The following is a 12,157-nucleotide window of genomic DNA, read 5'->3' as shown; positions in this document are numbered from 1 at the left end:
ACTTTGTCTAGCACTTCTATGTCTCTTTTCTCTCTTCATTCTCTGAATCTTCTTCCTCCCAGTGTTCTCCCTAGCGTCTTTTAGCCGAGCACTCCGCCCGGCTATCATTTTACATGACATTGTGAGATGACAGCCGCAGATCTACGAGAGGGGGCTGTACATGCTAATAGCAGGGGCGGGGTGGGAGTTCACAAGCAAAGAGGACGTAGAAGTGGGTGGGCGAGAGGAGGACTGCTGTAATATGTTAATAGAAGGTGTTACAAACCTATAACACCTTCTATTAGCATTCAGGATTACAGTGTATGCAGAGTCAGTGTAAATAAAAATAAAAAAAAGACTAGTGGAACCAGCCTGTCAGATATCAGAAAAAGGGTGCCAGGAAGTGATGTCCCTGTTCTCACTGTCAGTGCAGTCTGTGTAGTGCTGCTAAGAGTACAGCTGCTCTCTTCTTGTTCAGTACATAACAAAACAATATATAAATACAGTTGTTTAAGCATTAGGTGTGTTCTGTGTGCAAAAATCCTTGTAGCACTCACTGTGGTTCCTGTTAAAGTGGCTCCCTCTGCCATTTTCATATTTGCTCATACTGAGAGTTTTGTTAAAGTGACCCCATCTGCCGTTCTTCTATTTGCTCATATTTGGACCTGTGCCCATATTGCAAAAAGTGTGCAGAAACCCTTGCAGCACACACTGTGACCTGAGCAAAAGTTTTGTCACAGAATTTCTGAGGGTTTTGTTAAAGTGACCCATCTGCCATTCTTTTTTTTGTTCATATCTTGCCCTGCCATAGTGTAAGTGTGCATTGAATATCCAACAGGCTCCCACTTTCCCATTCAAAAGTCTTATTCATAGGTACTTTTAAATTTTTTCCAAACACGAGAAAAAAAAAAGTGTTCAGAAAACAATACTGCTCAGTTATTTCAGAAAAGAGATGCCACAAACTAATGAAGGTGTAAACAAACAATGGTTTAAAGATTTTGGTTGGCTAATGGTCAAAGAAAATGGTATGTGGTGCACATTGTGCATGAAATATTCAAACAAACACCCCTCAAGGAAGGAGTTACCTTTGGTAAATCTGCCATGCACAAGAATTCGATAAGAAAGCTTACTGGACCATGAAAAAAGTAAAACGCACATTGAGTCTTCTGCTGACCTTTTAGGAAAGCGTGTACTAGAGCAAACTGGAACTAGACAAACTGAAAGATCTGTATCTGTGTTAAACAACTTACAGAAGAGATGCATTTGTGGCAGCTTTAAGATCCATGTATTGGTTGGCAAAAAATGAGTTGCCACATACAACGTTGTTTGAAAAGCTGTTGGAACACTGTAAAGAAATGGGTCGTTCCTTTTTACAACATCTCAATGTTGGTAAAAATGCACCTCTGAAAGAATAATGCAAGAGCTGCTGGATGTCTTAGCATCAGAAATAAAGTCTAACACACTGAAAAATATACAGTGGTGTGAAAAACTATTTGCCCCCTTCCTGATTTCTTATTCTTTTGCATGTTTGTCACACAAAATGTTTCTGATCATCAAACACATTTAACCATTAGTCAAATATAACACAAGTAAACACAAAATGCAGTTTGTAAATGGTGGTTTTTATTATTTAGGGAGAAAAAAAATCCAAACCTACATGGCCCTGTGTGAAAAAGTAATTGCCCCCTGAACCTAATAACTGGTTGGGCCACCCTTAGCAGCAATAACTGCAATCAAGCGTTTGTGATAACTTGCAATGAGTCTTTTACAGCGCTCTGGAGGAATTTTGGCCCACTCATCTTTGCAAAATTGTTGTAATTCAGCTTTATTTGAGGGTTTTCTAGCATGAACCGCCTTTTTAAGGTCATGCCATAGCATCTCAATTGGATTCAGGTCAGGACTTTGACTAGGCCACTCCAAAGTCTTCATTTTGTTTTTCTTCAGCCATTCAGAGGTGGATTTGCTGGTGTGTTTTGGGTCATTGTCCTGTTGCAGCACCCAAGATCGCTTCTGCTTGAGTTGACGAACAGATGGCCAGACATTCTCCTTCTGGATTTTTTGGTAGACAGTAGAATTCATGGTTCCATCTATCACAGCAAGCCTTCCAGGTCCTGAAGCAGCAAAACAACCCCAGACCATCACACTACCACCACCATATTTTACTGTTGGTATGATGTTCTTTTTCTGAAATGCTGTGTTCCTTTTACGCCAAATGTAACGGGACATTTGCCTTCCAAAAAGTTCAACTTTTGACTCATCAGTCCACAAGGTATTTTCCCAAAAGTCTTGTCAATCATTGAGATGTTTCTTAGCAAAATTGAGACGAGCCCTAATGTTCTTTTTGCTTAACAGTGGTTTGCGTCTTGGAAATCTGCCATGCAGGCCGTTTTTGCCCAGTCTCTTTCTTATGGTGGAGTCGTGAACACTGACCTTAATTGAGGCAAGTGAGGCCTGCAGTTCTTTAGACGTTGTCCTGGGGTCTTTTGTGACCTCTCGGATGAGTCGTCTCTGCGCTCTTGGGGTAATTTTGGTCGGCCGGCCACTCCTGGGAAGGTTCACCACTGTTCCATGTTTTTGCCATTTGTGGATAATGGCTCTCACTGTGGTTCGCTGGAGTCCCAAAGCTTTAGAAATGGCTTTATAACCTTTACCAGACTGATAGATCTCAATTACTTCTGTTCTCATTTGTTCCTGAATTTCTTTGGATCTTGGCATGATGTCTAGCTTTTGAGGTGCTTTTGGTCTACTTCTCTGTGTCAGGCAGCTCCTATTTAAGTGATTTCTTGATTGAAACAGGTGTGGCAGTAATCAGGCCCTGGGGTGGCTACGGAAATTGAACTCAGGTGTGATACACCACAGTTAGGTTATTTTTTAACAAGGGGGCAATTACTTTTTCACACAGGGCCATGTAGGTTTGGATTTTTTTTCTCCCTAAATAATAACCACCATCATTTAAAAACTGCATTTTGTGTTTACTTGTGTTATATTTGACTAATGGTTAAATGTGTTTGATGATCAGAAACATTTTGTGTGACAAACATGCAAAAGAATAAGAAATCAGGAAGGGGGCAAATAGTTTTTCACACCACTGTACATGCTGAAATTTTTTTCAGTATTCTGTGTGATGAAACCACAGACATCTCCGTTGTAAAACAATTAATTATTTACATTAAATATGTTTGCCAGATCACTAAAAAGATCAGAATTAGTTTTGTATCAACCCGCAATATGACTGATGGCAAAGCGGAGACTATAACCAACACACTGAGCGAGACTATGGACACTCTAGGCTTGAAAACTGCTAATCTGGTTGGACTAGGGTCAGATGGAGCAGCTGTTATGATTGGGAAACAGAAAGGTGTGGCAAAACTGCTTAAAAAGATAAAACATCTGGACTCTTGGTCAACTGCCACTTTGTAAACCACCGATTGGCCCTTGAAGTACCCAGGCAGCAACTGCTGTACCTTATTTGACAAAACTGAACGACATCTTAAGGCAGCTGTTCTATTTCTTCCTAAGTTCTTTAGTTAGGATGGCTGGTTTAACGGAAATCCCAAATATTCTGAACATTCCCCAGATTAAGCTGAAAATGGCCAGTGACACTAGATGGCTGTCTTATGATTCTGCAGTACAGTCACTACAACACGTTTAAATTAAAACATACAATTTTGTTTCCTCTTTGATGATACTTTCAGACGTATTACCTTTGTTGTCCAATATATCTAAGGCTTGGCAAAGGCAAGATGTCAATCTTACTGAAATTGAGCCAATTTTGCTCGCCATAAAATTGTCCATTATGGAGTTGAAAGACACTACTCGGAGATATTTTCCCCTTCATCATTGTCTGGCAGAAGAATGGTCAGATCTCCGCATTCAAAACTGCAATATATGATAAACACCTACAGACAGTTGTCAACCTCATAGATGCAAGGTTCCCTAACATGCCAATTATTTTCAGCTTTTCAGAAGTTTTCAATGCAGAAACTCATGATTCAAGTGAGTCTGCTGAAATTCTTTTCGATCATTACTCCAAAAATGGTAGCCCTCCAATTTTAAAATATGAAAGTAGAAGGCAAGAATGGACAGATTTTACTAAAAATGGCAACGACATCAGAGCTCAAAGAGTCGTTTCCAAATTTAGCCAAACTAGCTCATATTGGGCTAGTGATCCCAGTTTCTGCCCTTAAAAGGATCAAGACATGCTTGAGAAATCGCATGAATCAAAGCATGCTACATAATCTCATACTGATCTCCTTGGAGGGCCCAGATCCTGGGGACTTTGATTATGGGAAAGCTGCAGACAACTGGGCCTCTAGGAAGAAAAGAAGAATAAATATTTAACTGAAGACACCTTCTGCATATGCAAATTGGCTTTGAAGAATATTTTTTTATTTTTCTTTATTAGGTTTCCCATACTTTTTTTCCAGTGTTTTCACTTTTCTTCCCGACAGCGACAATACTTGTGCCTCTTGGTTTATGTCATAACAATTGTTATTTATAATTTTTGTTAGGGTTGTAGGATCCTAAATTGGATACTTCTTAAATTTAATAAAAATATTCTGGCACAAGTGTCAAACCTTAAAAAAGGAAGTCATATTGAGCATCGAAAAAATAATAACTAATAAAAATAGTGCACATTTAATTTTCCCCACCACCAAATTTCCCTGTTCTGCCCCACCACCCGGCTACTTTTTCATGCCACCCGGCTGGAAAAAATTTCTGGGGAGAATACTTACTCCAGTTTAGAATTAATGTGCATTAGAACCCATTTAATCAAATGTTTTTTATGCATGTTGCAACATATCAAAAGTCTAAACACTTCTAAATGTTTAGCTGAAGTAAAAACTGAAATCAAGATAAACCAACTTTGAATAATTTTCAGCAAGAAATGCTTAAGTAAAAAGCAAAATGTATAATTTTTAGGAAAAACAATACTCTGAATACTATGCTTGCATTGATTATGTCAAGAAGACTAAAGAAATAGATCCCTATCAGTTAAGTACGCCTGGATTGTGAAATTTTATCCCAAGCATTGCTCAACTATGAGGTACCTCCTCGGAACAGACTTTTATATCCAAGTTCATAAATTAACTATAGAACTAAGGTCCTGGTTTTAACTGGGTCATAACAGGACATTGGTCTTGCTAATATTAACCTATTTTCTGGTTAAGTTGGTGGTGTTTTACCACATCCCTGATGTGCTAAAAAGATTAAAATACTTTTAAACTTCAGCCTTTTCCCCCCCAGACAACACATGGTTTTGCACTAAAGCATCTGTATATCTGGAGTTATTAATCTTCCTCCCCATTTCTAACCAGAGATTCTATCCTTAATGAAACAAAGCAGCTCCTTATGTTTCCACTACCATACCCAACAGGACATTGCCTTGCACCCGGATATCAGTGAATGTCAACTCTGAAAGTTGCCGAAAGCGGTTTTAAAACCATGCAGATCAGAAATGGTGTCAGTGTTTACTGTTTAGGCAAAATCATTACCTTTAAATGCTTGACTATCACTACAAATATAATCTGTAATGCTGTCACTGTTATAAAATAACATTTCACTTTTTTCTTCACAATCCAATAGTTCACATTCAACGTAAACGGCTTGCTAAATCGGTGCACCCCTAAAACTCCCACATCAGAAGATGGCACCTGTTGTGATGTGATATTTTGCATACAAGTTGATAAATATTTTGTATATCTTTATTAGTTTTGCTTAGTTTTTGAGTTACAAAGTTAGGAAAGTGAATTTTATGACAGAGTTGGGGGAAGTGCCTGAAACAAGTTTGGTAAATGTTTCTCTGAAGTCTCTCAACCCCCACACAAAGCCAGGCTGCATAACTGCCAAGCTTTACCTTAACATATGGTTTTGGGGGGATGGCAGGTGTTAAGATGTTCTTTGCCCCATTGGTCTGAAGCACGGCTGTTTGGAATTGGCTTGAATCAAAAGCCTTTAAGTACCATGATGTCCTATTGGCTGTAGGGGTTGGACAGAAAACCCATAAATTTGCTTGCTTTATCTCACCCTCTCTCTTACCAAACTGATGAATGACCATCTCACACCATGAACTGACAAGGTCAACACAATGAACAGCACAGCTCGGCAGCCAAATTGAGAAGAAAGCTGACCACAAAATGATGCCTTAACTAGAGACATTTTAAGTAACTAACAAGTCTGTGTGCTGCCTGAAACTACACATCACCATTTATCAGGTTGTATGGTTGCCAATATTCAAATGTACTTTGCATATTGTTATTATTTATGAATATTATCAATAATACATTGTTTAAATTGTAACTTAACTCCTGCTTGTCTTTTACTACACCTAATTGCCTAAGGTTATACATGTAGAAGGGAAGGTGGGGAGAAGTTACAGTGGGGCAAAAAAGTATTTAGTCAGCCACCAATTGTGCCAGTTCTCCCACTTAAAAAGATGAGAGAGGCCTGTAATTTTCGTCATAGGTATACCTCAACTATGAGAGACAAAATGAGAAAAGAAAATCACATTGTCTGATTTTTGAAGAATTTATTTGCAAATTATGGTGGAAAGTAAGTATTTGGTTCAATAACAAAAGTTCATCTCAATACTTTGTTATATACCCTTTGTTGGCAATGACAGAGGTCAAATGTTTTCTGTAAGTCTTCACAAGGTTTTCACACTGTTGCTGGTATTTTGGCCCATTCCTCCATGCAGATCTCCTCTAGAGCAGTGATGTTTTGGGGCTGTCGCTGGGCAACACAGACTTTCAACTCCCTCCAAAGATTTTCTATGGGGTTGAGATCTGGAGACTGGCTAGGCCACTCCAGGACCTTGAAATGCTTCTTACGAAGACACTCCTTCGTTACCCGGGCGGTGTGTTTTGGATCATTGTCATGCTGAAAGACCCAGCCACATTTCATCTTCAATGCCCTTGCTGATGGAAGGAGGTTTTCACTCAAAATCTGACGATACATGGCCCCATTCATTCTTTCCTTTACACGGATCAGTCGTCCTGGTCCCTTTGCAGAAAAACAGCCCCAAAGCATGAGGTTTCCACTCCCATGCTTTACAGTAGGTATGGTGTTCTTTGGATGCAACTCGGCATTCTTTCTCCTCCAAACACGACGAGTAGAGTTTTTTTCATCTGACCATATGACATTCTCCCAATCTTCTTCTAGATCATTCAAATGCTCTCTAGCAACCTTCAGACGGGCCTGCACATGTACTGGCTTAAGCAGGGGGACACGTCTGGCACTGCAGGATTTGAGTCCCTGGCGGCATAGTGTGTTACTGATGGTAGCCTTTGTTACATTGGTCCCAGCTCTCTGCAGGTCATTCACTAGGTCCCCCCGTGTGGTTCTGGGATTTTTGCTAACCGTTCTTGTGATCATTTTGACCCCACGGGGTGAGATCTTGCGTGGAGCCCCAGATCGAGGGAGATTATCAGTGGTCTTGTATGTCTTCCATTTTCTAATAATTGCTCCCACAGTTGATTTCTTCACACCAAGCTGCTTACCTATTGCAGATTTAGTCTTCCCAGCCTGGTGCAGGTCTACAATTTTGTTTCTGGTGTCCTTTGACAGCTCTTTGGTCTTGGCCATAGTGGAGTTTAGAGTGTGACTGTTTGAGGTTGTGGACAGGTGTCTTTTATATTGATAACGAGTTCAAACAGGTGCCATTAATACAGGTAACGAGTGGAGGACAGAGGAGCCTCTTACAGAAGTAGTTACAGGTCTGTGAGAGCCAGAAATCCTGCTTGTTTGTAGGTGACCAAATGCTTATTTTCCACCATAATTTGCAAATAAATTCTTCAAAAATCAGACAATGTGATTTTCTGGATTTTTTTTCTCATTTTGTCTCTCATTGTTGAGGTATACCTATTATGAAAATTACAGGCCTCTCTCATCTTTTTATATATAATATATGGGACATTATTATATATGGGACGTATATGGGACAATACCTTATAAACAGTGGTAAGTCTGTGAGATTTGAGGCATTCTGAAAAAGACTTCATATTAATAATACAAAAGGCAAAATTAGAGTAATATATTACTCTACCAAGACAAAACAGCAAACTAGGCGGCCACTTCGTGAAATTCTTCACATATTCTACAACTGTGTGATGGCCAGTGCAGTTTTCTATACTGTGGCTAGTAACATCCCTTCAAGAAAAGTTATAGGACATACTCTGGAGTGCTAGAGGTAGTAGCGTAGAAGAGAATTAAAACAAAACTGCGTGCCATCATGAACAATATTGCACATCCTTTCTCTGACATACTAACATGTTTTCAGTCAACAAATTATTCAGTAGCTGGGGCTCCTTTATACCAACAACAATATGGCTACATAATACATCACTCTGACTGGAACTACCAAGACTACAGTATAGGTTACATTTGTATATATAAAAATATATTAAAAAATCCAATGTAGGTCTGACTGTCTGCTTTTCACGAGAGAACTACTTAATAAATTTAGATCAGGTTTTTTATTTTTCTAGAATTTGCTTGAACATTCTGGTTGATTTTGCGACTTCTCTCATCACGATAACAATCATAGTTCGCTTGCAGGAGTAACATATGCGTGATAATCCAAGACAGAGGCTGCGGGCCGAGGGAAGGGGAATGCATGACATCAGGATACACCAGAATGACTAAAAAGAAAGAAAATCTTCTGACTTGACAGTCACAGTGAGGCATTATGCAGGCGTAATATTAATTTACTCCTTTTTTTGGATAAAGTACTTTATTCCAAGGGGAAATTTAGCTTTTTATGAAAGCTCAGTAAATAAACAAATACATACATATTATAACACAAATACCACACTCAAATACACACCAGAACTGCTAAAAAGAAAGAAAACTTCTGACTTGGTAATCACAGTGAGGCATAACGCAGGTGTATTGCTATTGGTATAGTGGAGAACCAAGAGCATTTCTTGACACACTTCTACTGAATAAATTCATTGGCTGAAAGTACTCTGTTAGTGTGTCATAGAGAGGATGTGCAGCAGTGTTCACAATGGCACTCAATTTTGTTTTAATTCTCCCCTTTGCTTCTGTCCCATAACTAAGTCTGCCCTTTTAATTAGCTTGTAGCTTCAGTGGGGTTTTCTTGCTGTGCTGATGTTACCACCATTACATTCAGTCTCTTTGCTCCATGGAAATATTGATTAAATTTCCAGTTTGATAATAAAAAAAAGCATAAAGAATACAATGTCTGGAAGCTACATTAAGAACAAACTCAAACTTTTCTGATATGTTATACAACGGAGACACTGGAACTTTATGAAATAAAGTCTAACATTGTAACATATAGTTCTATGCAAAAGTTTGCATACATATGGCAAAATGACATATTTTGTAAATATATCTTCAAAAGAAAGCAAACTAAAACAATAGTATTTTGATGAAAATGTTAATGTATATTTACAATGTATTCGATAAACTACAGAAAATAAATAAATAAGCGTAAATTTAGCATTTGCAAATGTCCTGGCACCCTTTCGGTTAAAAGGTCTCAAAACCTGTCAGGTTTTTAGTCTGTTCTGATTTAGCTCATTAGGTGTTAGTCTGGTCAAGAATTATCATTAAGATATTGTCAGCTGACAACAACTTCAGAGCCTAATAAATCCTTTAATGCCTCAAACATTATACAACACTCAATTACCATAGGCTTTTCAAAGCAAGTGATTGAGAATCTAGAAAATAAAGTAATTGCTGCCTACAAAGCAGGGAAAGGCTTTAAACAGAAATGAGAGCTTCAAGCTAGCAATTTCCACCGTCCAAAATATTATTAAGAAATGGCAGTTAAATGGAACTGTGGAAGTCAAGACAAGATCTGAAAGATGAAGAAAACTAACCGAAGCCCACCCCCATATGATTACAAGGGGGTTGCATTCAGGTTTATTGGAAAAAGAACTGGTGCACTACTCTACTATGCAACACTACAAAAAAAAAAAAAAAAAAAAAAAAACAAAGTATGCAAAACATCTCCATAAGACAGAGGCATTTTGAAATCAAGTATTATGGACAGATAAAGTTAATATGAAACTCTTTGGTCACAACCACAAAACCTTTGGTTGGAGCAAAACACGAGCAGCATGTGAAGAAAAGCACATGTTACCAACTGTTAAGTATAGAGGTGGATCTATTATGCTTTGGGGTTGTGAAGCAGCTAGTGGCACAGGGAACATTAGGCATGCATAAAGAAGAATAGATTCCACTAAATGTCAACCAGTCCTCAAAAATGTCATACAATCTGTATGGAAACTGAATCTGGAAAAATAATGGCTTCAATAACTAGACAATGATCCAAAACACTTCAGAATCTACTATGTTATACCATTAAGAAACACAAGGTAAAGCTTTTGGAATGGCCTTGTAGTCTGTAGACTTAAACATCATTGAAAATATGTGTGTAGATCTTAAATGTGCTGTTCAAAAAAGACAGCTCACAGTTGTAAGCTGTAAGCCTTTTCATCTGCAAGAAAGGAAACATTTTGCAAAACAAGAATTCCAAAACTAATAGCTGACTACAAAGAATGTTTGCAAATGTGATTTTTGGCAAAGGGGGTTTTACTAAGTACTGTCTTAGTAAAGTGTCCAAACGTTTGCAAATGTTCCATTTACCCTTACTTTTTCTTTCAATCCATCAAATCATAAATGTACATTAACATTCTCATAAAAATGCCACAGTTTTTTGGTTTGCTATTGAAATTCAGTTTATTTTCTTACATTTAATATTAACAAAATACGTAATTTGACCAGAGGTACCCAAACTTTTGCATGGAATTCTAACACATTAAATCTGTATAGTACTAGAAACGTCTTGTTAGTGGGTAGCTCACCTTCTTGTATCTTTTTTGCTTATGATCCATTTTTGGTTTGTGTTTGTTTTGTTTCTCTTTGTACTTCCTTTTAATCGTTTCCGGGAACACTGATCCAGAACTTAAAGATACTGTACCTAAAAGAAAATATGATAAAGAAAAATACTGACTACATACCTAGTACATGGCATTTCAAAAATCTAAAAAAAAATTTTTACGACCATAATGGCAGTGCTATGATACGACTTTTATGCTTCAGAACTTTATAATCATCATTAACTTCCCTACTGCTTCAGTAGCATTTAGTTAATTTTTCAACAATTCTCAAAATAAAAGATGTATTACAGTATCCATGTAAATACTTGTGTGGTGTAAAACTGTTCTATGCAAATATATGCATCGTGAAAGCAAAACCAGCAGAGAGTTCCCCATATTGTCTTTCAGCCAAGAGACGGGGGCAGACAAATAGCAATGACTTTTGTATCTTCTGTGAGTAAATTGACTTTAATCCATGGAAAGATCACATACTAATTTTTTTTTTACTTTTGGAGCTAAACACTGAAAAGTATACAGTAAATGCTCTGGTAATTGCAATTAAACATTGAAGCTCACCTACACAAGGACAGAAGACATTATTTCTGCTTGCACCTAGGAAAAAAGCCTTGCACACTCTTGAAATGACCAGAGTAGGCTACAGGGACCCTTGGACTGCATCACACTTTGCTAGAGCCTTTCCTTTGAAATTGTATTATGATTGTCAGCAGATATTAAAAGAAACTAAATGTATAATTTCTTTAGGGTTATTTTTTTCTTTCCTAATCTTAGAAAGATTACCACTAGGGAAGTATATAATATTTTATTGAATAATTTATTTTATATGAATAAATAATATACAGATAGATAGGTCCTTGGTTTAGTAAAAGCTGCAATCTCTTACTAAATATTCTAACATATTCCCAGGGAGTGCAAGCACCCTTCTGGATTCAATAATTAGACTTGGAGGTTGTATGACACTTCAATTTCATCTGAAACAATTTAGCTTGATAGTTTTTAAAAGGAAGGTTGGTATGTTTGAGATACTGCCTTCAGTTTCTGGTTGAATTACTGCATGATGCTTACAGGCATGATTTCTTAAATATTAGCGGCTTCAGAATATCAGTGGCATAACTGATGTTTTAAAATCGGATGGAAAAATGTTTTGCAGACATTTCACCAAGCAAGCAATATGCATTTTTGAGATCAAGCCAACATCAATACACCGGCTTATTTTTAAGCTCATTGCTTCAGTACGAATTTTGAATCGGTATCAAAAGAATAGTACCATAAAGCCAAATGGTCTTACCTGTACGGATTGTTAATGTTAT

At 37.7% G+C, this 12,157-nt stretch overlaps 1 protein-coding gene across 2 annotated transcripts in view; it reads right to left on the bottom strand.

Moving 5' to 3' along the window:
* The window catches only part of gpatch1 (G patch domain containing 1), a 206,805-nt gene that overhangs the window by 7,497 nt on the left and 187,151 nt on the right, over positions 1-12,157 (bottom strand). For both annotated transcript variants that reach the window (XM_028810057.2, XM_028810059.2), the window contains exon 18: positions 10,815-10,930. In XM_028810057.2, coding sequence (XP_028665890.2) covers positions 10,815-10,930 — 116 coding nt within the window. The remainder of the gene's footprint in view (positions 1-10,814; positions 10,931-12,157) is intronic.

The sequence above is a fragment of the Erpetoichthys calabaricus genome, chromosome 9, assembly GCF_900747795.2.
Source record: "Erpetoichthys calabaricus chromosome 9, fErpCal1.3, whole genome shotgun sequence".
NCBI lineage: Eukaryota > Metazoa > Chordata > Cladistia > Polypteriformes > Polypteridae > Erpetoichthys > Erpetoichthys calabaricus.
Note: the sequence above shows the minus strand (reverse complement) of the source record. Positions and strands in the feature narration are given on the sequence as shown.